The 22,617-nt window shown below is 48.2% G+C and overlaps 3 protein-coding genes across 11 annotated transcripts in view; 1 reads left to right on the forward strand and 2 right to left on the reverse strand.

Moving 5' to 3' along the window:
- Nucleotides 1-452: 452 nt before the first annotated feature.
- On the reverse strand, nucleotides 453-10,148 carry MMP14 (matrix metallopeptidase 14). Its single transcript, XM_016120619.2, has 10 exons — nucleotides 9,818-10,148; nucleotides 5,717-5,865; nucleotides 5,344-5,466; nucleotides 4,659-4,966; nucleotides 3,998-4,159; nucleotides 3,539-3,699; nucleotides 3,223-3,361; nucleotides 2,946-3,096; nucleotides 2,360-2,475; nucleotides 453-2,018 (listed from the first exon to the last, which is right to left on the reverse strand). Exons 1-10 carry the CDS (start codon nucleotides 9,920-9,922, stop codon nucleotides 1,690-1,692), a joined length of 1,743 nt encoding a protein of 580 aa, XP_015976105.1. The 5' UTR covers nucleotides 9,923-10,148; the 3' UTR covers nucleotides 453-1,689.
- Nucleotides 10,149-11,710: 1,562 nt separating this feature from the next.
- Nucleotides 11,711-15,208, reverse strand: MRPL52 (mitochondrial ribosomal protein L52). Of its 5 annotated transcripts, none has more exons than XM_016120522.2 (5): nucleotides 14,819-15,208; nucleotides 14,668-14,728; nucleotides 14,525-14,592; nucleotides 12,649-12,713; nucleotides 11,711-12,263 (listed from the first exon to the last, which is right to left on the reverse strand). In XM_016120522.2, the coding sequence occupies exons 1-5, from the start codon at nucleotides 14,955-14,957 to the stop codon at nucleotides 12,111-12,113; spliced, it is 486 nt and encodes a 161-aa protein (XP_015976008.1). In that variant the 5' UTR covers nucleotides 14,958-15,208; the 3' UTR covers nucleotides 11,711-12,110. The 5 variants fall into 5 exon arrangements, with proteins under 5 accessions (XP_015976008.1, XP_015976010.2, XP_015976009.2 ...); XM_016120524.2 differs by having other exon boundaries at nucleotides 14,834-14,891; XM_016120523.2 differs by having other exon boundaries at nucleotides 14,668-14,725; nucleotides 14,819-14,859.
- A 553-nt stretch (nucleotides 15,209-15,761) lies between these two features.
- Nucleotides 15,762-22,617, forward strand: part of SLC7A7 (solute carrier family 7 member 7) — a 38,777-nt gene continuing 31,921 nt past the window's right edge. For 2 of the 5 annotated variants that reach the window (XM_016120510.2, XM_016120513.2), the window contains exon 1: nucleotides 18,597-19,636. In XM_016120510.2, coding sequence (XP_015975996.2) covers nucleotides 19,627-19,636 — 10 coding nt within the window. In that variant the 5' untranslated portion in view covers nucleotides 18,597-19,626. Of the gene's footprint in view, nucleotides 18,360-18,596; nucleotides 19,637-20,158; nucleotides 20,224-22,617 lie in introns of those variants that run through there. The other 3 variants (XM_016120511.2, XM_036238588.1, XM_036238589.1) reach the window with 3 other exon arrangements.

Consider the following 22,617-nt stretch of genomic DNA (forward strand, 5'->3'; position numbering starts at 1 on the left):
TGTCCTTACAGGGCATTGACCCAGCCCCGCCCTGCAGGTTCCTGGGGTCGGATGCCTTTGCCCCCCACCCCCACCCCTCCCCATGCCCCTTGTTAACAAAAAGGAACCATTTGAAGGGAATTCATATATAATAATTATAATAAAAATATACATTAAACAAAACAAAAACCCAAACAAGACAAATTTAGCCGAACTGCCAGCACCGTTCACCCCATTTTTCTCCCACCCCCCGTGCCCCCCCCCACCCATGACATCCCTCTTCTCTCATTCCCACTGCAGGGTCTCTCACTCTCCCAAGTCCCCAGTACCATGACCACCTTTGGTGGCTGAAGGAGATTTCAAATGGGCCGGCTAGGTGGAGGTAAGGGGGGACAGGACATTGTTAGAATGGGCTGAGAGGCAGGGGACATCAGGAAGTGAGGGGCTAACCTGACCGAAAACTGAAAAACATGCAGGCACCTGCCCCCTCACTAAGGCTAGCTGAGGCAGGCTGACTCAGCACTGCTGGCTGCTGGGAATCTCCTCAGCTCCCTAACTAGATGGCTACTCTCCTGAAGGGCCAGTTGCCAGTCCCCAGATGTGCCATCTCTGCTCTTTTCTCTGGGCTCCTCACCTTCCCCTCCACGCTGTCTGGTTGGAGGGAAGGCACCAATAGGAGCAGGTGTGCCTTTCTCCCAGTCCTTCCTAAGAGCGCCAATAAAATGTGCCCTCCCCTAGGTGCCACAGCCCTGCAGTATCCCTGCTGGCCTGTCCTGGTTGGCCCCCAAATGTCCACTCCTGCTGCACCTCCTTTTGGTCCCATCGTGTCCCCTCTGACTACTCTGCTCCTGGCACCTGTCCCAGCTGCCGGCATTTGAGCAAGGTTCTTTCTCTGTGGCCTTCAGGTTCACTTCTAGGGCTCCAGATGGAGTCTCTCCCCATGGCCCCACCCCACCTGGGTAGCTGCACCCTCTGGTCTCAGCTCTTCCAACCTTGACATCCCCATCCAAGGCTAACAATTGGGAGGGTAGGGCTATCATGGGTTTCTGTGGCCTCAGTTTACTCCTTAATGGCTCAGGCTCCTTTGGTGAAGTTCTAGGGGGAAGGTGGAGCAGAGGCAGATCTTTGTGGAGAGGACTGACTCTGAGTTTTCCTCTCAAGGTCTTAGGGTGGCTGTGCAGCCCCCACTCCCTTACACACTCTCAGGATCTCCCCCCACTAGGTTAGAATCCTTTTAGCCAGAAAGAGTGGTGGGAGGCTGTCAACTGGGTACACCTGGGGGCTTTTGGGGACTGGAGTGCCCAGAGCCTCCTGAGGTCAGAGTTCAGAGGTTAAAGGTATGTCAGAAAATGGAAGTGGAGCAGATGACCCCATTTGACCTTTACCAGCGAGGTCTGAGGGTCCTGCCTTCAAGTGCAGAGCCAAGACATTCAGATGGGGCTGGACACACACCAAGCTCAGGGGCCCCTGAAGGGCAGGGACTGGAAGCAGTGGCCCTTGCTCAGCCCCCCACCCCCGCCAGGGGTCTCATCTAGGGAAGAAGCAATGCCAGGGTTTAGGGTGGGAGGGGCCAGTCATGGGACAGAGAAAGAAGGTGGGGGTGGGGAAGGGGCTCAGGATGGGTTAGAGCAGCCCACCCACCACCATCTGCTGCCACTGGCCTTCAGAGGCAAAGTCCACGTGGTAGGAGTGGGCGGGCGGCAATGGGGGTCAGACCTTGTCTAGCAGGGAACGCTGGCAATAGAGCAGTCGCTTGGGGGTTCCATGGCGTCTGAAGAAGAAGACTGCAAGGCCCACTGCCAGCACCAGGAGCAGCAGCAGCACAGGCAGCACCACAGCGGCTGCGCTCACTGCCCCGCTGCCCTCCTCGTCCACCTCGATGATGATCACTTCCGTCTCCTCAGTCCCCTCATCTGGCCGGCCCTCTGATGGGCAGCCCATCCAGTCCCGCAGGGCTGACTTGGGGTAGCCTGGCTCTACCTTCAGCTTCTGGTTGTTGAATTTCCAGTAACTGTTCCCCTTGTAGAAGTACGTGAAGACTGCAGGAGTCAGCAAGAAGCGTGGCAAAACAGACAGAGGTGGGGCGGCGTCCAGGAGGAGACCCAGAAGGAAGAGTGGAAGGAAACTGTCAGTGTGTGGGCCAGTTGAGCAGCGGTTTCCTCAGCTGTAGATGGGGGTAAGTCTAGTACCAGGTTTGGAGGAGTGGTGGGGACAAAGGGGTCTGACACGTGGAAAGCACTCAGCCCAGCGCCGGGCACATGGCAAGGGCTCCACTGTTATTATCATGATTTTCTCATGATACTCTTCATCTTTCTCCCTCCTCTCTCTTAACTCCTTGTTCCCATCCTCCCCTCACAGATACCGCCCTTGACCCTCTCACCTTCATCGCTGCCCATGAATGACCCTCTGGGAGACTCAGGGATTCCTTCCCAGACCTTGATGTTTTTGGGGTACTCGCTGTCCACTACCCTGAGCTCTTCATTGAAACGGTAGTACCTGGTAGAGAGGAGAGGAAGGGAAGTGGTTGGACACTGGGCATGAATTTAGAGGGTATCAGGACCCAGAACTGAATTAACTAGTGAGCTAAGGGTGGCTGTGGACAGGGCGGGGGACAGGCGTTTTCAGTAATAAATGCCTGCAGCTGAAAGTGGCGGAAGGTGGGGGTGGGAGGGAGGGCCCAGGCTGCAAGGAGCCACCAGCAGCCCTTAATGACAGTGCCAAGCTGCTGGGGCGGAGGTACGGTGCTGGGGGCAGGAGGCGTCAAATGACCAGGTCTGAAATGGTGACCCGGTCACATCCCACTCACTCGGGACCTAATGGAGGCTGCCTGTTGCTAGGCAACAACAGAGGCGAAGCCAGCTCTTTCCCCAGGGAAACATCCCAAGAGTGGGCCTTCCTCCAGAACAGAGGGAATCTGGTGCTGGTGCCTGAGGAGGGAGGCCTGGGGTCAAGGGGTCAGGTTTTACTTGTTTCCCCGGAAGAAGTAGGTCTTTCCATTGGGCATCCAGAAGAGAGCGGCATCAATCTTGTCAGTAGGCAATCCTCGGCCCAGCTCCTTAATGTGCTTGGGGTAGCCAGGCTCCAGGGAAGCTTCATCAAACACCCAGTGCTTGTCTCCTGGGGAGGAGACAGAAGGCTCTGGGTCCCACTTGGGTTCTAAAGTCTATGCAGGAGACAAGTGGAATCTGCTCCTCCAGGGAGACATTCCCCACACCCAAAGACTAAGGCAGAATGTCTGGTTACCTTTGAAGAAGACAAATTTGCCATCCTTCCTCTCGTAGGCAGTGTTGATGGATGCAGGCAGGCCCCGCCAGAACTGGCCGATGGGCATTGGGTATCCATCCATCACTTGGTTATTCCTCACCCGCCAGAACCAGCGCTCCTGGGAGGAGGTCGAGGTGGGAAGAGCATTTTATGTCTTGTCAGTTAGTCCTCCGGCTCAGTCCTCAAAGTTCCCCCACTGCCTCTGTTTTAGTTTTTAGTCCTCCTCCTGCTGTTTCCACCCTGTCTCCCAGTCATACAGCCCTTCTGTCCCCCAAACCAGCCCACTTCTTCTCACCTTGAAGACAAACATCTCCCCTCGGAGCACAGCCACGGTGTCAAAGTTTCCGTCACAGATGTTGGGCCCATAGGCGGGGTTTTTGGGCTTATCAGGGACAGAGGGCCTGGAGGTGGTCCTAGGTTGAGGGGGCATCTTGGTGGGGGGCGCTGATTCACTCCCTGGGGCAGAGAACACAGAGGCACTTCAGACTTGGTGGCAAAAGGAGAGGAAAAGGTAGACATATGGGCAGACGACACCCTTGGAAAGGTGTTGGTGGACCTCTGGGGAAGGCTGAAGCAATCAGCTGAGATAGGATAGAAAAGGTGGATTCAAAAGTGGAATGGATGGAGGCAGAGTCAGGAGGGGAGATGTGGAGAGACTGTAGGGCACAGGGGAAGGGAAGAAATGAGCAGGTCAGAGAGATGAAGAAGGAACAAGGAGCAGAGAGAAAGGAGAAGATCGGTATGGATTATTTACCATAAAGTTGTTGGATGCCCCGGCGGTCATCATCAGGCAGCACAAAGTTCTCTGTGTCCATCCACTGGTAAAAGGGTGCCATGATGGCCGAGGGATCATTGGAATGCTCGAGGCCTAGGGCATGGCCCAGCTCATGCACAGCCACCAGAAAGATGTCATTCCCTAGAGGGATGGGGATGGCTATGATGGCAGCTTGGGTCCCTTCCCTCAGACTCCCAGCTTCCCCATCAGAGGCTTTGGTTTCACACCCAAGCCTGCCTTCCATGTTTTCCACTCAAAGAGCCACAAAGCCACGCAGCTCTTTCGGGTAGAGGTACGAAAGTACTCTGGGGCTGGATCCCAATCCCAGGAAACTTGTGTTAGTGTGTTAAGGGAAGCCAGGGCCCTATCTCAGTCTGTTTCTCCAAGGAACTAGATATGACATTTGTCTGAAAAAGTGGGCGATGTGGATGCTTCGAAGTCTTTGACTTAGAAGTCAATTATTAGGCGAGAAGGAACCATATGTAAGTAGTTCAAAACTGGATTCCTGCTTTTCTTGGAAGTCAGACCCGGAGATCCTTGTGGTCCCTTTTAGCCCTGAGATTTTGGTGTGTGAAGTTTTGGCAGGAACCCTGTACAAATGATTGTTGACTCTTCCCAGAATAAGAATCCCAGGGCTCACCATTCAGATCCTCATTTCGGACAGTCCAGGGCTCAGCAGAGTCAAAGTGAGTGTCCCCTCCAATGTTGGGGCCCGGGAAGTAGGCATGTGCGAGGAAGCCGCCTTCACCATCAAAGGGTGTGCTGTCTCCATGGAAGCCCTCAGCAAAGAAGATCATGATGTCAGCCTGCTTCTCATGGCCCTCACGGATGTAGGCATAGGGTACCTCTCGGAAATGCAGCGGTGTGGCACTCTCCCACACACGGAATGCTTTGCGGATGGCCTCGAATGTGGCATACTCTCCTACCTTGGGGGTGTAATTCTGGATGCTGAGGTCCAGTCACGTGGGGAGAGGATGAGAGTATGTTAGAATTTCAAGGGGCAAAATTCTCCTTCCCTGTGCTCTCCCTGGTCTGACTGAACTGCCCAGACACCTCTGGCTGACCCAGCTCTTCCTGCTGCCTCACAATGCCCCTGCCCCATGTACTAAGGACTCAGGGGATCCTCAGGCTTCGGCTTTCTGGCCCTGGGGTGCACCCCCTACAAGCTGTGCAACCCCTCCAGGTTTATAGTCATTTGCCTCCCCACTCCCAAGGATGCATCCCAGGAAGAGGTGAGTACAGTAGGAGGCCTCTGAGTCTCTGTAAACACACTGATAGGGAAGGGTAATCCCATGTGAGAAAGGCCACTTGCCTGTTGGACTCACCAGAAAGTAATCTCGTTATGCTGCCATTTGAGGCCCTGGATGGCATAGCGCTTCCTTCGAACATTGGCCTTGATCTCAGCCCCAAACTTGTCTGGAACACCACAGCGGGGACGCTTCATGGCCCTGGCGTAGATTAGGGTGTAAGGATTGAGGTCAGTATAGTGTATCAAAGTGAAAGGTCTTCAGAGGAGTGAGGAAATGTCTGGCCCCAGGGTCAGTGTAGGGAAAGTCAGGGTGAATAGGAGAGTCAGGATTAGCATGTGGGGATGAGGTATGGGGGGCAGGACTCAGGTATTCTGGTAGCAATTTCTCTGGTGCTCAGTGTTGGATCAGTGGGTGCTAGGCAGAATTCCTGCCAGGGTCTAGCACTTACTTCATGGTGTCTGCATCAGCCTTGCCTGTCACTCGCAGACCATAGAACCTCTGCATGGCAGCGATGGCAGCTGAGAGTGACTGGGGTGAGCGCTGTGTGTGGGTACGCAGGTCCCCAGGGGGCAGGTAGCCATACTGCTGCAGCCAGGCCTGTAGGGAAAGAGATGTGGCTTAGAGCACTCCCACCTGGCCCAAGGGGAGCCTCTGGCTCCTCATGGTACCTGGCATGCACCCTCGGCTTGGTGAAAAATGGGCAATGAGTTCCCAGCCCAGCTCTGGCGGTGGGCCTGGAGGAATTCCCAGGCTGGACCTGAACCCTGGCCCAGGCCCCAGTATGGCTTGTCCTCTTGGAGCTTTGGGCTCAGACAAGAGTGGAGAGCCCCAGCTCTGGACTTTGGCTGTAGCTGTCTTGAGGATGGGAGCTCTGGTGGTTTAATTGAGTTCTCAGATGTTTTCTCAGAACCAAGGTTCCTTCTAGCACTTTCTTCTTCTGTGTCAGTGTTCTTTTAAGTACGGCATGTCCCCTTTGATTGTGCCCATGATGGGTGGAATGGGGAGAGGCTGAGAGGCGCTGCTCTTGGGCCTCGCAAGAGGCCCTCATAGGAGAGGGATCCCATGCCTCCAGGGCCCTCATAGCTGAGGTCTTTTTATAAAGGATGGCAGAAAAGGAGCTAGGGCTGAGGCTTGTTGCTGATAGGGGAAGTTGGGTCCTTTGCCAAGTGATGAGAGGTATGATGTAGCCACAGAACCAGGATCCTGCCACTTCCCCATCTAAGCAGCATCTGGCCAAGGGTTTAGGACCTAAATGCCCATTTAAGGTTCTCAGTAAAGGGGGTGGTAGATGGGAGTGGGGGTGGAGACGTGGTGACTATTTTATTACAAGTATGTTGTGAATTGTTCATAATATAAAGGCTGGCGTATTGCCTTAAAGTTAGGTTTTTGGTGTTTGACTGAAAGGTACATGAACTGTAAAACTTTGTTGAGGAAAAAGTCAGCCTTTATTGTAAGAACAATGGAGTATTTTCCTAAAGCTTAAAAAGTAAAATGAGCCAAGTTATATATGGGATATGAGAATGCTTAGATTCTCCTGTGGGGGTTTACTACTTAGAAGGCTGGTCCCTGCTCCAGCTTTCACTTCTTAAGCAGTCCAGAGAGGGGCTGTAAAGTTGCTTGGGATGAGAGCTTGGGGTGCAGAGGGGTTGAGGCTGCTGTTGTTAGGTGCTGTATCCTCCACCCCAGGTTATTGGGATGGATCTCCACGTGGCCCTTCACATCCAGGGCCAGGCCTGCTAGTGGAACAGTACTCTTGCATAGGGGCTGGGGGTGATTCAGGAGCAGCTGACTGGGGACCTGAGCCTGTAGGGGTTAGAATTGCAACATGGTTCTGGGAAGTGATCTCTTAAGGATGATGGAGTTAGGGCCCAAGATGTAAACAACCCAGCTCTTCCCCAGCCAACAGGCCTGGCCAGAGCAACCCTAGCACCACCAGGCTCTGAGAGCCCCTCCTCAGGGGTAGAGAAAGGAGTGAATTTTAACTTCTGATATACCAGAGGAGAGCAGAGCAGGGTGCTCCAGGCCTGGGCTACTCTCCCCAGCAGCTGTATGCTTGCCCTGACCTGTGCGGGCTGATGTCACAGCTAGTGCCTGTAGAAGACCTGCTGTGGCCTGTGCCCATGTATACACGAAACTCCCTTTGCCCCTAGCCTCACCTGTATGGTAGACACACCTCAGGCTTATGAACCCTGCTAGGAGTTCAGCTTTGGGGATGGATGAAAGCCGCCTACTGCGGAGCTATAGGTCAGGAGGACTGAGGGCAGACCCCCTTAACCCTCAGGGAGCAAAGCTTAGGGGAATTCTAGGGCAGGATGACAGAAGAGAGGGTGGCAGAGGTGGGGAAAATCCACAGCCAGGAGCTCTGGGATAAAACCCTCTCCCTGATGAGTCTTTCAGGAAGGTAGGCAGGTCTAAATATGCATACCCACAACCTCCACCCCCCATACCCAATAGTTAAAAGTGGAGACTTAGTCAAAAAAGGGAGCTACAAGTCCTGGAAAGGAGGTGCCTCTGTCCCTCTCCTCCTCCCAGGCCTAGATTTCTTCCCTCACAGGGGCAGGCTCTGAGCAAAGCAAGAACCACAGAGACTATGAGGTTGGAACCACAGAAGAGAAGACTCTTGTGTCTGCGGCTGGGTGGGGGAAGGGCCGAGTGCCAGACAGGCCAAGAGGAGGAGAGGGCTGTCCTGGAGCTGGTGCAGGATTATGGAGGCCTGGCAGGAGGAACCCAGCTGCCTGAGACCTGGGCCACCTCAGCTCTCCCTCCAGATTGGCCTGGAGAGGGAGCAACTATGTTGGGTCAAAGAACTCTGTCTGTTGGTTTTGTCTGGAAAACTGAGTGGTGCAAGGTATTCTCCTAGAGGAAAGTCAAAGGAACCAGTCCTACTTCTGGCCTAAGAGTAGGGAGGTGGGGAAGGGGGGGATGGCGGGGAATCTTTGGCTCTCCAGCTGGCTCTGGATGGGAGCCTTTCTCTCTGGGCTTACTCCTCCCTCCCTCTGCCTCCCACCCCTCCATGGCCCAGAAGCAAATGGTGGTTCTGGCACTGGGACTGCCCATGACCCACTTAAAGCAGAGCCAAGGCTGCGCCCCTCCCTTAGGGGGCCTAGTGGGGCAGGGGAAGGACGAAGGCAGCGCAGGCAATGTTGGCAGTGGGCAGCTGCTCAGATGCCTAGGCTCCTTTTGTTGCTGGGTACTCTCCCTTCTTTCAGGCCTCAGATGAAACTCCAGGCTTGGAAAGAGGATGCCTCCTCTTCCTGGCCAGTGCCAGGGTTTTTCACACTTCCGGATCACCCTCAATTTCTAGGGCCACACTTTTCATTTCAGCCTCAGATCCCTTCAGGACAGAGAGAGTGTGTTCTTTTTGGAGAAGTTTCCTGTAGGGGTGGAACCAGGGCCGGGACAAGGTCGGAGGAAGCCAAGTTCAGATCCCCTCCCCCTTCTCGGGCCCTTCCCAGCCCCTCCTGACCGCACCCAGGCACCCAGGCTCTCACAGGGCTGAGTGGGTTGGGATGTCCCAAAATAAGAAGCTGATCAAATCTGTCTCCCACCTTCACCCCAAAATAAAAGGGAGAGAGAGAGAAAGGAAAAACCTCCTCAGACAACTCCCACGCGACTTCCTCTCAGTCCAGTGGGCCAACGTCAAGGAATGGGGTGTGTGTGGAGGGGCGCCCTACTCAACCTGAGCAGGCGCCCGGGACCGGGCCTTCTCCCCACTCCCCCGTGCAACTCCCCCTTCCCCGTCTCCGGGCAATTAACACAGAAAAACAATTAACAAAAACAACGAAAAAACGAGAAGGGCCTAAAGGCGCCGGTGGGGAAGGGGGCGGGGGAGAAGGCAGCAGCCCGGCCGAACCCCTGCTTACAAGGAGAGCTTTGTGTATACGGAAAGGCGGCCAGGGCGCCAGCGCTGCGACCCTCGACGCCGGGGCTCCAGGCATCCTCTCGGGAAGGCGGGGATGGGTGGGGGCCAAGGCCGCTCCACCGTCCACCCGCGACCCCACCTGGGCGCGATGCATGGGTGCAGGGCCCCGCCGGCAGGCAGGCGGGCCGCGGCCGCAGCGTGGGGGGCCGGGGCCGCGGTGCTGTCCCGCGAACCCTCCCTGGCCGCGCGCGCGCCGCTGAGCGCCGGCGGGAGTGCGCAGGAGAGCTGGAAAGTTGAAACAACAAACTCTTGCACATGACAAGAAACCAGGACAGCACGGGGTCTGAGCGGAGTCCAAACATTTATCAGGCTCCTAACTGGTTCCAGAGCTGAGCTTAGAGCCCGGGGGAATTGTGGAGGGTAAGGATTGGGCCCGGCTGTAAAGTTCTTCCAAGGAAAGGAGTGGGAAAGAGGCGGCGCGGCGGCAGTGGTGGTGGAGGAGGCAAAGTTGGATAGACTCGGAAGTTTGGAGATGAGGAGGGAAAGGAAAGGGAGGGGATCCTGCAGGCCCGAGCAGCAGAGACCCCGAGAGCCCTCCTCTCCGATTGGGGCTGTCCCCTTGGAGACCCCCGGCCTCGCCTCCTGGCGGCAGGACTCCTCCGGGCAGGGCCGGAGGAGCTCACTTACTTCGGGGCTGAAGCTGCTTTGGGCCGAGCTGAGGGAGGCGAGCGCAGTGGCGAGCGCGAGCAGGGGGAGCAGCAGACTGCGGGCGGGCCGTGGGGTGGGAGACATGGTCCGCGACCGTTCGAGCAGCCGGGCCGTGCGGGCTCCGCGGCGGGGCCCAAGCCCTGGGGTCGCGCCGCCACTCCCTTGGGCGCCTTTGTCTTCGGGAGGCACTGAATTTGGATTCCTAGAGCGCTGTCCACTTGGAGATGAGGCGATTGTTCTTGAAAGCGCCTGTTTGCTTGTCCTCTCTTCTTCGTTTTTTGATCTTTCTTCTGCTTAGTCGGCGAACTGGATCGCGAGCCCTCTCTGGCTCTCTCCTCTGGTCCCTCCCTTCTCCCACAGCCTCTCCTCCGCCCCCGCCCCAATGCCCTCCTTTCCCGGTGCGGACGTGGTTGTTTCAGCCTGAATCCAATTACAGCCCGGTAAAAAAAAAAAAAAAGAAAAGAAAAAAAAGAAAAAAAAAAATCTCCAAGGGGTTGAGGCCACAGCCGAGAACGGGGGGCGGTGGGGGGGGGGACTCAGGGGACGGGATGTGGGAGACTTTCTCCCCCATAAGCATATTTTGGGTGGCTTGATTCCTCTGGTATTCAGCGTTTATCTCGCCTCAGAGTGGGAAGTACTGGGAAGTTCAGTGGCTAGGGCAAACAAGTTCAGAGTCTAGGATGGTGGTGGGGGGGTCTTCCATGTTCTGAGACCTGGTTAGGGAATAGTCTGCTGGAAACTGACTCAACCAAATTGAACCTTTTGTCCCTTATTCTTGACAACCCCTTCTGTCTCGGTCTCCAACCCCCACCCCTCCCCCGTCCCCCACGAAACAATAACAACAAAACTCAACTACCCACCAACAAAGCCCACAACCACACTGGTTCCATCCTTATAGGAAAATGTGTTCCCTTTATTACACCATTTGCAATCTGGCTGCTCCTTAAATTAGGACTGGCTGGGGAGGCAAAGGGTGCAAGGACAGGGAATCTGGGGAAAGGCAAATCAATTTTGGCGAGTAGTTAGAAAAGAGATTGGAAGTTAGGACTTCAGAGTTCGGTTCTCTACACTGGAAAGGAAGTAATTCCTTAAAGGGTAAAATCTCCTTCAGGGACTGACAAGTCTCTGAGAACAAAAGGTCTGGAGGTAAGCAGGGAATGGGGAGGGCAGGCTAAAGCTGAGGTTGGGAAAGGGAGACAGATAAGAAGTTGAGAACTAGATCTGGAAAACCAGCACAACAGAAGCAGGAAAAGTGTGGGAGACAGAAAATTTGACCATCAGCGAAATCTAAGACCCAAGAATTACACTGGTCAGCTAGAGAGGAAGGAGGTATTGGGGGTTAGAAGGGAGGGAAAGAAAGCAAGAGAAGGAATAACAGGGGCTGGACAGAAATTAGGTCAGGTAGGAAGCTCCAGAAATCCTAGAGATCCAAGAACTAACACAAGTTTGTGGTATAAGAATGGAAAAAAGTTCAGTGCTCTGTACTGTAATGGAAGCAAAAGTACTTTCCCCACAGAATCCACAGGAGCCATTATCAATTAAATGAAAGGTTTCTCTGGGTCTTGGGGGCAGCTAACAGGTTTGTGGGAGGTATATGGGGGAAACGTATTCCCCAGTAACTGTTTGAAGACTGTGTACCTCCAGTGCTCCATACACAAATTGGGGTCAGGAGGGCAAGCTCTCTCTCCAAACACCTCTGGAATTCAGTTTGAACCGTGGAAACCTCAGGATCCAAATCTTTGAAACATGTAACACCCAAGTCTGGTTCTTTCCATGTCAGCCTTCCCAGTGGGGGTATCCTCTTGGGTTATGTATCTGGTGTAGAAAAACTGATACCAGTTGCTTGACAAGAAATGGACCTCAGGTGGAAAGTCTTTTTCATCAAAACATTTATTAAATGTATAACTGCATACAGCCTGAGCTGTGTATGGGCTCTTCAAGACTTGAATGCCTGGCTAAAACGAAGAAAACTGCTGCAACTTTTCTATATCTGCAGAGTAGCTACTACTCATAGATGGGCCAGTCCTATAACCTGCAAAGGAGTGGATAAATATCCCAGAGCAAGATTCTGCTGAACTGGAATGGAGCCAGGTGTGAGGGCACTGAGCCAACCCTTCCAGGCAGTGATATCACAGCCTGTTCTTCCTGGTGTCCATGCTCTTTTGCTCTGAGGATAGACAAGGAAAAGGCTCTCCTCTGGCTGGGATGATGCATCTAGGTGATTGAAAAGAAAGTCGAAGAGAGGCTGGGGAAGGGAGATAGGAGTTGCTTTTTATTGACTTGGTAATGAGGTCTGAGGTGCAGCCCCTTTACGTTTAAGAGCATTTTTGTGCTTCCTTTCTTCTTCCTGCAACTTCTCTTGCTGCCTGAGCTGCCATGCCTGTAATCCAGCATCCATTTCCTGTGACAACAGCACAACTCGTCTCTAAAACAGACAGGAAAACAGTGTGGATAACATCTGGGGCTTGAGCTCTGCACCATATATCCTTTCACTCGCAGATCAAAGTCAGAGGTTTCAGCTGGAAAGTGACACTGCTGACTGGGGAAGGGGTGGGACCAGGTCCAGGGTTGGGAAGCAGGAGGAAAGCAGTAAAATGTCTGGCAAAATGTCTACGACTGGTTCTTGTCCCAGGAGTACCCTACTCTACTGCTCCCTTCTCACAATACTGTTAAAATCTGTGGCTGTTGAAATCTTGGTGTGAGGGGTACATGTTAGCTTAGGTGCCAATACAGCTCAAGACAAATTATGATTTAAATTTTCTCCCTCTGATAACATGCAGGTTGCCCTGGCTGGGGATCTAGCCACTCACTGCAAACTTCTCCCTTTGGGCTTTTCTTCGAAGCTGGCCTTTCATTGGAGGAGCTGGGCGGCCATCTACAGATGGACGTGAGAGAAAAAGCAAATGTTAGACATGGACTGTAGCACCTTGTGAAAACACTGACAGAAATTAGGGAAGAACCAATCTCTAGCTCCTCTTCTCCACTTCACACCCTCCGTAGCTTAATTCTCCTAAAACATGTTCCTCATTTTCAAGGGTGAATTATGCCTAGAACCACCAAGAATACACTCCTAGGCATGTTCCTACACTATTTCATGTCCTCCTCAATAACCGGAATTTAAGATCCTTCCCAACACTGAATCTCCTGTTTTATTTTAAGAAACCCTCCACTAAATCTGATCACTGTTCTGGTCACCATGAGTCTTTGTTAAATTTCACCTCTCTCCATGAGACTCATACCTCTTTACTTCCAGCCAAATCCTCATCCTTAGGTCCACTTCAAACCCTACCTGTCCCAGAAACCCTTCTCTAACCTCTTCAATTCTTTCTTCTGAAAGAAGTGCATATAAATCAGTTAAAATACATCGTTTTGCCTTGGGACATTTATTGTACTATTGTTTTTAGTCTTAGCCATTTCAAATCCTTTTGAAAAGAGGCAGAGCACTGAAGTATTATCATTGAACTTTTAAAATATCCATATTTAGTTTTCCCCAGCTAGACTTTAAATTCCTTGGGATTAGGGACTATATTGCTAGCTTTCACTGTAGTACAGGCACATAAGCATATACAAAAAATTGCATAAATATCTGCAGACCTGCTAAAAAGATGCTGTATCTCAAGTAGTTCATAACAGAGATGAAGAGAAAGGGCACTTCCAACAAAGAAACAGTGAAAATGCTCCCCAAAAGTTTGAAGATGGGTAAGAGAGCATTTATTAGTAAAGGGAACCAGTATTGTATATGCCAGGTACTTTCAATTGATTGTTTCATTTTATCTTTCCAAGAACCATATGAGGTAGGTATTCTTTTACAGATATATAAACTGAAATACAATTAAGTAACTTGTCCAAGACCCATAAAGTTAGCAAGTAGAGAAGCCTGGATTAAGAATCGATTCCAGTCTTCCTACAGTAAATAACAAGTAAAAAAAAATCTTCACCTCTCTCCTCCAAGTATTAAGCAGGATAGCACTCTCAAAAAACCCAGTAGAGTACTGATACTCGGGATTCCACGCTGTTGAAGAGGGCCTGACCTCTGCCAAGTTCTAGTCCTGGCTTTGCCGTTACTTAGTGGGTGAAAACTTTTGTAGATCTTAATTTTCCCACCTATACACTGGAGTCCCAAAGGGGTCTGTTGAGTGGCTTCAACTTTTCTAAGGTCCCTCTCTTCTACAGCTTATATTTCTTTTCTTTATTTATTTTTAAAGTAAAGGGAAGATAATTTTCTGACGGGAGTCCACCATCCTCAATCCTTACTTTTATAACCCTTTATCTGAGTCGCTCATTTAGGCAGCTTTTTAAGGAGCTCTTCCTGCATTTGGTACCAAATTCTCAAAAAGGGACTCACAACACAGGAGGGTGGTTCTTCCTAACTTTTTAAGAAATACGTCCTCCTTTGAGAAAAGTAAAAGTCTTGTCACTCACTTCCCTGGGGGCGCCCCAAGTCAGAATTGTCTTCTGCTTATCTGCACAAGCCAAAAAGATCCCGTCTAGCTTTACCTTCCATAGGCGTAATTTACAAAATAAACAATAAGGCTTCTTCCCTCCAACTCCAAATATAAAGTTCAACACGTTGTCCACTCAGATACACCCCAACCTTGACACTACGCCCAACCCCCGCTGGGGGTTCTGGGGCGTTCTCTCTGGGTGAACCTCTCCGAAGCAGTTAACTGCCAGATCAGCGCTCACCCGCGTAAGACCAGTCTGGGAGCTCCGTAAGGGGCCCGTAGCCGGAGGGGCTGGCAGCCAGGCCCTGCCTGGGTGGAGAAAAACATTCCGGTTAGGACTCAGCACATCTCTGACCCCCCAGGCTCCCCTAAACCTGCACTCACTGGAGTCGCCACTGGCTGCCCGCCCGAATTGCCGCGCTGCAGTGCAGCCTCCGGATACCTGCTGGGAAACCGGGGCAGAGTTGCAGTCAGCTCAGGGATCCCAGGCGCTCCCCCGCGGGATCCCGAGCCCATGGACCCTACACCCACTTACTAGAGAGCAGAGTACCTAAAGCGGCCATGCTGAGGCCGAGAAGACGGAAGTGGGCGTGGCTCCTATGGCCACGTGCGACTCTGCAAGGGAAGCAGGAAGCCGCCATCTTGAATCTGGATTTCACCACGGGCCCCGCCATCTTGGGTCATTGTACGGAAGAGAGGGTCAAAACTGCGGCTGGGTTTTGGAAAAGAGCGGTCGCTCTGCGTATGCATCCTCGGTGGTGGTTATGTCTTCGATGAATGTCGTGCCTTCCCAGACTGAACCGTTCTGAACTGTCCCCCTGATTCCTGCAGCGGTTTCTAGTCCTCTGAAATTTATCCTTTTACTTCAGTGGAGTACATGTTACTTCATTCTTTCTGCCACATCACTGTAAAATATTTTTCCCAGCCTAAGAGTCAAACCTAGAGTAAATCAGAAAGTCTGGGTTTCAGTTTCAGTGCTCACTCATTTATCCAACAAAATTGAAGAGCTTCCATATATATATATATTTTTTACTATGCAAATGTTTTTTACTATGTTTTTGGCGCAGGAGATTCTGGAGAGCGAGACACATTCTGATACAGCTTTCAGTCTAGAGAGAGAAGACAATGATCAAATAATCACATAGTACTGTGACAGACAGCTGAGATGAATGCTGGAAAGGGAAGTATGTGTTGTTTGTGAGCTTATAATGGAAACTTGATCTAGAGCAGGCTGTCAAGGCCTTGAAGAAGTACAGGAACTTAGATCTGATTCTATTTTTATGAGAGACTATAACATTGTCTAATATAATCTTTTCAGAAACCTTGTGAAGTACTTACTAATAAGTGGCAAACACAGATTTATGATTCCTTTTTTTCTTTTATCACTTCCTTGCCTTGAGAAAGTCATTTATCTTTAATTTCTTCATTAAAAAATAGCTTAATATATCACATTTGTGTAAACATTTTAAGAATGATAATGTAAGTGAAAATGCTTTATAAATGGTGAAGCTACTATGAAAGTGCCCATTACTGTGTGCTAGGCTAGACACTTAAACATGTGCTGACTGGGGGAACGTGAGGGAATGGTGTAATGGCCTATCTGGAAGTTTATCATTTCCTTCTGCAAGACTGGGAAGTTTTTCCACAGGAGGTGGCTCTGAGCTGTGCTTTGAAAGAGGGGAAGGGTGGATCCTCATTTAAGAAGTGAAAGGAGCTGTTTTGATAATAAGACTAGTATAGGCTAGGGCTGAACTAGAAGAAGACATGGGAATAAAAGAAGCTTGGCTATTAGCCAACAGATGGGCCCAAAAAGCTAAGCAAAGGAAATAAGACAATAGAGTACCATTATCGTCTTACAATCGAATAGTTCATTTCCACTTATCAAAACACTTCTACATAAATGATTTCATATAATTTTCATAATAAACCTGAAAAGTAGATAAGACAGTCCAGGAAGCAATCATTATACAGATTGCTTGTAGTTTTCAGAGATCAGGAAATTGAATGAAAATGTAGTGGTGAATTTACTGTTTTACAGTTGTAATAACTACTGAGTGACACCTTCCCCAAGTTGGGATCTTGTGCCTTTGCCTGGTTCTGAGATAGATAGCTGAGGCAGACAGCACTGGAATCCCATTACAGAGTTTACAGTTGAGGAATCAAGTAGTAGAAGCCAAAGACTGGAAAAATAGCCTCAGTGTCAATAGTCAAGATCGACAGGAAAGATAACAGGCTGGCACTACCACCAATGTTATATATTTATAGTCTTCATAGAATTGAACCAGTAACATTCCTCTATTCTAGTAGCTCACACACTAGGGGGATACCACTGATCTACAATATCATAAAAAAGGATACATGTGTTAAGGTGAACAAATAATGTGTACAATATGAACTCCACATGCAGGAGTGAACACGTGTAATACTTTAATAGATGTAGGAGTCAAGGAGCTAGAGCTGGAGAACTTTGGGGGCAGGATGGGAAGTTTGGGAAAACTGGGAAATCTGGAAGGGGAAAGGTCTTTGGAAGGAAGACAAATTTAGCCTTTGTCTTGGTTAGTTTGATGTGGCAGGGGGACAATCCATGCATTATAAATAGCAGGAAATATGGGTTAGGATTTTGAGACAGAGAGAGAAAGAACACTAGTGTTGACAGCTAACGTCATTGGCATTCTCAGAGACCTCATGGAACACTTGCAGGGGATGGGTCTGGCACTTGGACAGCACTACTCAATGACTTCATCAGACTCATAAGCCACAGGAAAGCAGCTTCAGCATCCCAAACTAGATGTCTTTCAACCTCTGGAGTTCATCTGGCTAAAGCTAGAGTTAAGGGCAATGGGAAGCAGCAGGAATCTGAACTTCATGTCTTCCCTTTTTTTAACTCCTTTGCCTCTCAAGGACATCGCAGCCTGTATTTGGCTTTAACATTTGGTTATCCGCTCATGTTTTTGTCCAATATGTTTATTCAAATATCCTTCTGTCATGTCTGTATACAGTGACTTTTGTACAAGTGCACCGTTCTGGGAAATTAGGGGCTTTTTAAACCATCGTGATAAATAATGATGATGTTGGAGAAAAAGCATACATGAAGCTGGCTCTGGGTAGCCAATACCACCTCATTTGCAGCCTCTTCCCTTTTTTGATGCTTGTGTCCAAATTCTAAGGTTTAGGAAGAGGGAACTATTTGAGAAATGTCTTATTTCATGTTATCTTCCTTCTTAGAACAGCTCAAGATCAAATCACTGTCAATCCCAGCAAGACGTGTGGGAACTAATGGCTATAAACCACCCACTCACACAATACATTCCTTTGCATATTATTTTCTTATTACTTACATAATTTATTGTAACTTATTCCTTTTCTTTTCCAATGGCTGTCAAATCCCTGCTAAATCAGTACAGGCTAAGTTCTGTGGTAAATGACCCAGCTTCAAGATGGGTAAATTATGATGACCTCAGGCTACATTCTTTTTTCTTGCCTGACAGCTGGGAAGTCTCTTTAAGCTTTGTGCCTTTCCACCAGACTGGTTGTGAAGGTAGGTGGCTCTCTGTGAATCTCTGCAGAGTGGCAATGTCAGCTTTAAAAAATGCCAAAGCTGGATTGTCTAAAAGGTATACAAAAGGAAACTATATTATTTACGAATTATCTTTTAGCCTTAAAATGTGGTGAAGCATTTCTAGATCCTTTTTCTTGAATTATCCCAGCAAATCTCTCTATTGTTGACTCCACACCGCTGCTAAGACTCTTCAGATGAAAGGTGCTTTGGTAACCTCAGCCTCCTCCTGGCCACTCTCAGCCCGGACATTTTTTGTTAAGTGCTGCCTCCTGGTGGCGCCTCTACTGCCTGACACTTTCCTGGCTTAGTGGAGACCACTTTCTCTAATTTGAGATCTGGAAGCTGATGCAACAGTTCCCCAGAGAGGGCGTGGAGTCCAGAACTCTGGTGGAAGGAACGCCCTTCCAGGAGACCCCTCCCCTGTCTCCAAGCGAGCGCTGCTCCTTCTCCTCACCCCCATGGGGCTTTGCAGTCCAGAGTCCCTCCAGAGTTTCAGCTGAGCGTCTCGGGGCTAGAGGTGGGTGTTGTGGCGTGTTCAAATCTAAGACCCACGGAGCCAATTGAGATTAATTATGAGCCTTTATTAGCTGGCCGGTGACTGATTCTCCCCACTAGAGAATCAGCCCCGAGCTTCTGGAGGAGGCAGCTTATAAAGCCTGAAACTATGTCTTGGTGGCCTTGATCAAGCAAGCAAGCAGATTACAAAAAGCAGAAGATGGCTGTTAGCTTTTAGCACAAAGATATATTGTTTCAGGGGGACTCCTAAATTTTGTAGCAAAAGGGGCCTGGTAGATTTGTTATCTGCACCCCTAGAGGCAATGTTGTCTTTTCTCTTGGGAGCTGAGGCCTGAAGATATCACTCCCTGTCTTGTCCTTGGGACTAGCTTACTGGAGAATTTTTCACTTTTACATTCCCCACTGGTTTTCAAAGGGAATTCAAATCATTGATTTCTTAACTTGGAATGGTTGATAGTTTGTTCTGAGGCTATGAGTTTTACTGCCTGTACCCACTTTTTGACATAGGCAGCTATCTAATTAATTATACAGGGCCCAAACAGAAGGCCCAGGAAGGCTAGAATAAGAGGGCCTGTAATGGATGTCAAGGAGTGTTGTTAACCAAGGGTGTTATTAAAAAGTCTTTCATACTAAGATTCTCTATGCTTAAATTGTTCTTCTCTGTCTTTAACCCTCTGTCTTATTAGCGTTAGGCTGTCTCGTATAATTTCAGAATGGTTAGCGTAAAAACAGCAAGTCTTACCTAAAGCTATACAATTAAAGCAAGATCTATGCTTTATGAACACATTAGTCTTATATGTATGGATTAATATACAAGATTCTTATTTCATTTTATAGATTTGACACGGTTGATGTAGTAAATGAATATATCAAAACAAACAAAAGGTCTTTTAAACATGATTTCATAAAGCGTGATCTCTTTACAGTAGGGAGTGTATCATGTCTTTAACAGAGGGGAGGGAAGGAGACTTACCCAGTTTTCACCAGTTTCTAATTTGAACTTGGTTAAAGTTTCTTTCGATGTCCTGTTTATCCTTTCTACCTGGCCTGAACTCTGAGGTCTGTAAAGGCAATGTAACTTCTAATTAATTTCTAGAACCCTGGCTAAAGATTGACTGGTCTGGGTGATGAACACCGGGTTATTGTTGGACCCCAGTGTTATGGGCAGGCCAAATCGAGACACTATTTTAGAGACTAATTTCTTTGTTACTACCTGAGTTGCCTCCTGCTTGGTGGGGAAGGCTTTATTCCATCCTGAAGAGGTGTCAATGAACATAAGTAAGTACTTGAATCTGAAGGTACCCGGGCTGACCTTAGTGAAATCCAATTTTCAATGTTCCCCTGGTGCCTGTCTATGAAGTCTCGTCTCTTGTTGTACTTGTGCGCAGATGTGGCACTGGACTGATTGATACCTGCTTGGCTATTCGTTGTAGCCCCGAATGTAATAGTCTCTTTTTAACAGTTTAATTAACTTTGTACCTCCTAGGTGGGTGCTCTGATGGACGAGTGAGACTAGTTCCCAACCTAGGGCACCGGGTACCAGGGTGTGTCCATCTGGGAGGTGAATCCATCCAGTGGGTCTTTTTACACCCTTTAGCTTACTGCTTAGTTCAAGTTCCCCACGGGTGTAGACGGGTGAGTCTGAGAGTGTTCTGGGGGGCAGAACTGGCAGAATGTCGATAGGCCCTACTGGTTTTGGGGCAGCTTCCTTTGAGGGCTGGTCAACAAAGGAGTTGCCCCGGGCTACCTCAGACTCAGTTCTCTTGTAACCTGGACAGTGTATGGTGGTTACTTTTTTAGGCGGCTAGATGGCTTCAAGGAGAGCTAGGATTTCTTCTCGGTTCCTGATTTCCTTCCCCCCTGAGGTGAGTAATCCTCTCTCTTTATATAGTGCCCCATGAATACGTGCAGTAGCAAAAGCATACCTGCTATCTGTATAGATGTTAACTGTCTTTTCCTTAACCCATCAGAGCGCTTGGGTCACAGCAATGAGTTCGGCTCGCTGAGCTGATGTTCTGTGGCTCAGGGCCTGAGCCCAGCTGACAGTCACTTTGGCAACTTCTGTAACCCCAGGATATCTGACTTCCTCTGAGACGAAGCTGCTCCCATCAGTATACAGTGTAGCATCTGGTTGTGGCCATGGGATGGCAGTCAGGTCTGGTCTGAGGCAGGTGATGTTATCCAAGAACTCGAGACAATCATGTAATGGCTGTTGAGGGTCATCATCAGGCAAAAGGGTGGCTGGGTTAAGAGCAGAAGTTTTTAGGAACTGAATGTGGGGCTTATTATTGTAAATAGGACTTTAGTCATTTTCTTAGTCTGGGTGATATTAACTTCCTCCCGGTCGTTGAAGACGTGCCGGGCTACTTTAACTAGCTCAGTCAAATTCTTGTCCTTAAACTTCCCTATCCTTTGTTACTTCTTTGTCCTAATATCTGGGGCCGACTGACTGACAAAAGTAAGGTTTTATTATTTGAGTTCTCCGGGTCAATAGGTGTGTATAACCAGTAAGACTCTAAGAGTTGTTCTAGAAATAGTGCTGGCAATTCATCCTTGGCCTGGATGACCTTGCTTACCTTAGAAAGGTTAGTAGGTTTTCGGTGGCAGACCAGAGGCCCTGGAGCAGAAGCTGGTGATACCTATCGAGAGCCTCTTTACCTTGTTTGTGTTGGGGTCTTAAGGTGGATGGGTGTACAGGAGGACATGGTGGACGCAGATGGATTAGTGGTGGGCTGCCCATTTGGGTCATGTACAGTCTTGGCAGCCTCTCGGAGAATCTGTTCTCATTCTTCCAAGGCAAAGAGGACTTAGAGAAGCTGTTTACAGTCATCTCAGGTGGGCTGATGGGTAAAGAAAATAGTCTCTAAAGGAGAGACTAGTCCCTGTGGTTTCTCTGAGAAAGAAGGGTTTTGATGTTTCCAGTTATATTGTATGTCATGAATATACAATAAGTATGAAACAATACTTAGTTATCTATTTAACAGATCTTTCCTGTTATCTGAAATTTCAATTTCAATATTAAGACCACGTATTTACTCAAATTATAGCTATCTAATTATTGTAATAGTTTTACTGTTATGGCCTAAATTAGAGCCATACCCTTTGCTTCTCTATAAGTCCTTCGTTTCTGAATAGTCAGGTCTATTCTTGATATTCATGACATACAATAATTTATAATAACTGAAATTATGATTGATACTATTATACAAGGACATATGAATAATAAAGATATTGACAAATTTTTAGGAACTTTATACAATTTCTGAAACACTTGTATTAGTAACATGTATTTATAAAAATGTAACTTAAAGAAGGTTAAGCATTATTACTTGACAATGCTTCCTATATAATTTAATATATCAAACAGACTGAATTATCTTAACATTTCTTTTTACAAAGTGACAAAACTGAACCTTTGAGATTTTTCAGGTGCCCTCTGGGAAGTCTCAAAGTTATTTTGAGATAAAATAAAAGATCCTATTTAGATTTTATGTTGGGAAATTTGTCGTAATATCAGAAGGTTTGACCACTTGATTAAATAGGATCACGGGTCATTATGAAACAATACTTAGTTATCTATTTAACCAAAGTGATAATAAAAGATTTTAAAGGTAAATATGACTATATAAAAAACCTTAGCACTCTTAATGTTAAGAACTTAGTTTTTTTTTTTTTAATAATCGAAGACATAATAAAGACTATAAAGCACAATAAATTATTTTGATAAGACATAGAATCTTTGTTTCTTAAGTGTATTGCTCACAGGTAAAGAAAAATCTTTTACAATCTCTTATTAGGACCAGACTAAAAACCTGAACTCCAGTTTTGTGTCAATACATTGTTGATATTAAAGTTTATTTTAAAACCTTATAATAAATATATTTAATTTTAGCCAACTTGACTATATAAAACAAGATTTTCTCTTTTTCTTTTTTTTTTTACAACTTTATATATTTACCTGTTTTTGTCCTTTATTTTCCTCTTTTGTGCCTCAAACGACCTTTAAATAACCTGAAACTATTCTAGGATAAAATTACTCTCCTTTTTTAAAAACACATCCTTCATATCTCAAAACACATTTTGGTTTTTTTTGGATACTTTGTGTACAGAATTTTTCTTTCACTTGTATTATTCCTAGCAATTCATTTACATATCTTAGAATTTATAACTCTTAGTAGCCTTAATTTCTAGAGAAAACAATGAAATAGGCAATTGTAAACTGTGTTTTATATATTAGCATTCAAAAGATTAGCAAATTT

This window comes from Rousettus aegyptiacus, unplaced genomic scaffold (genome assembly GCF_014176215.1).
Source record: "Rousettus aegyptiacus isolate mRouAeg1 unplaced genomic scaffold, mRouAeg1.p scaffold_m13_p_3, whole genome shotgun sequence".
NCBI lineage: Eukaryota > Metazoa > Chordata > Mammalia > Chiroptera > Pteropodidae > Rousettus > Rousettus aegyptiacus.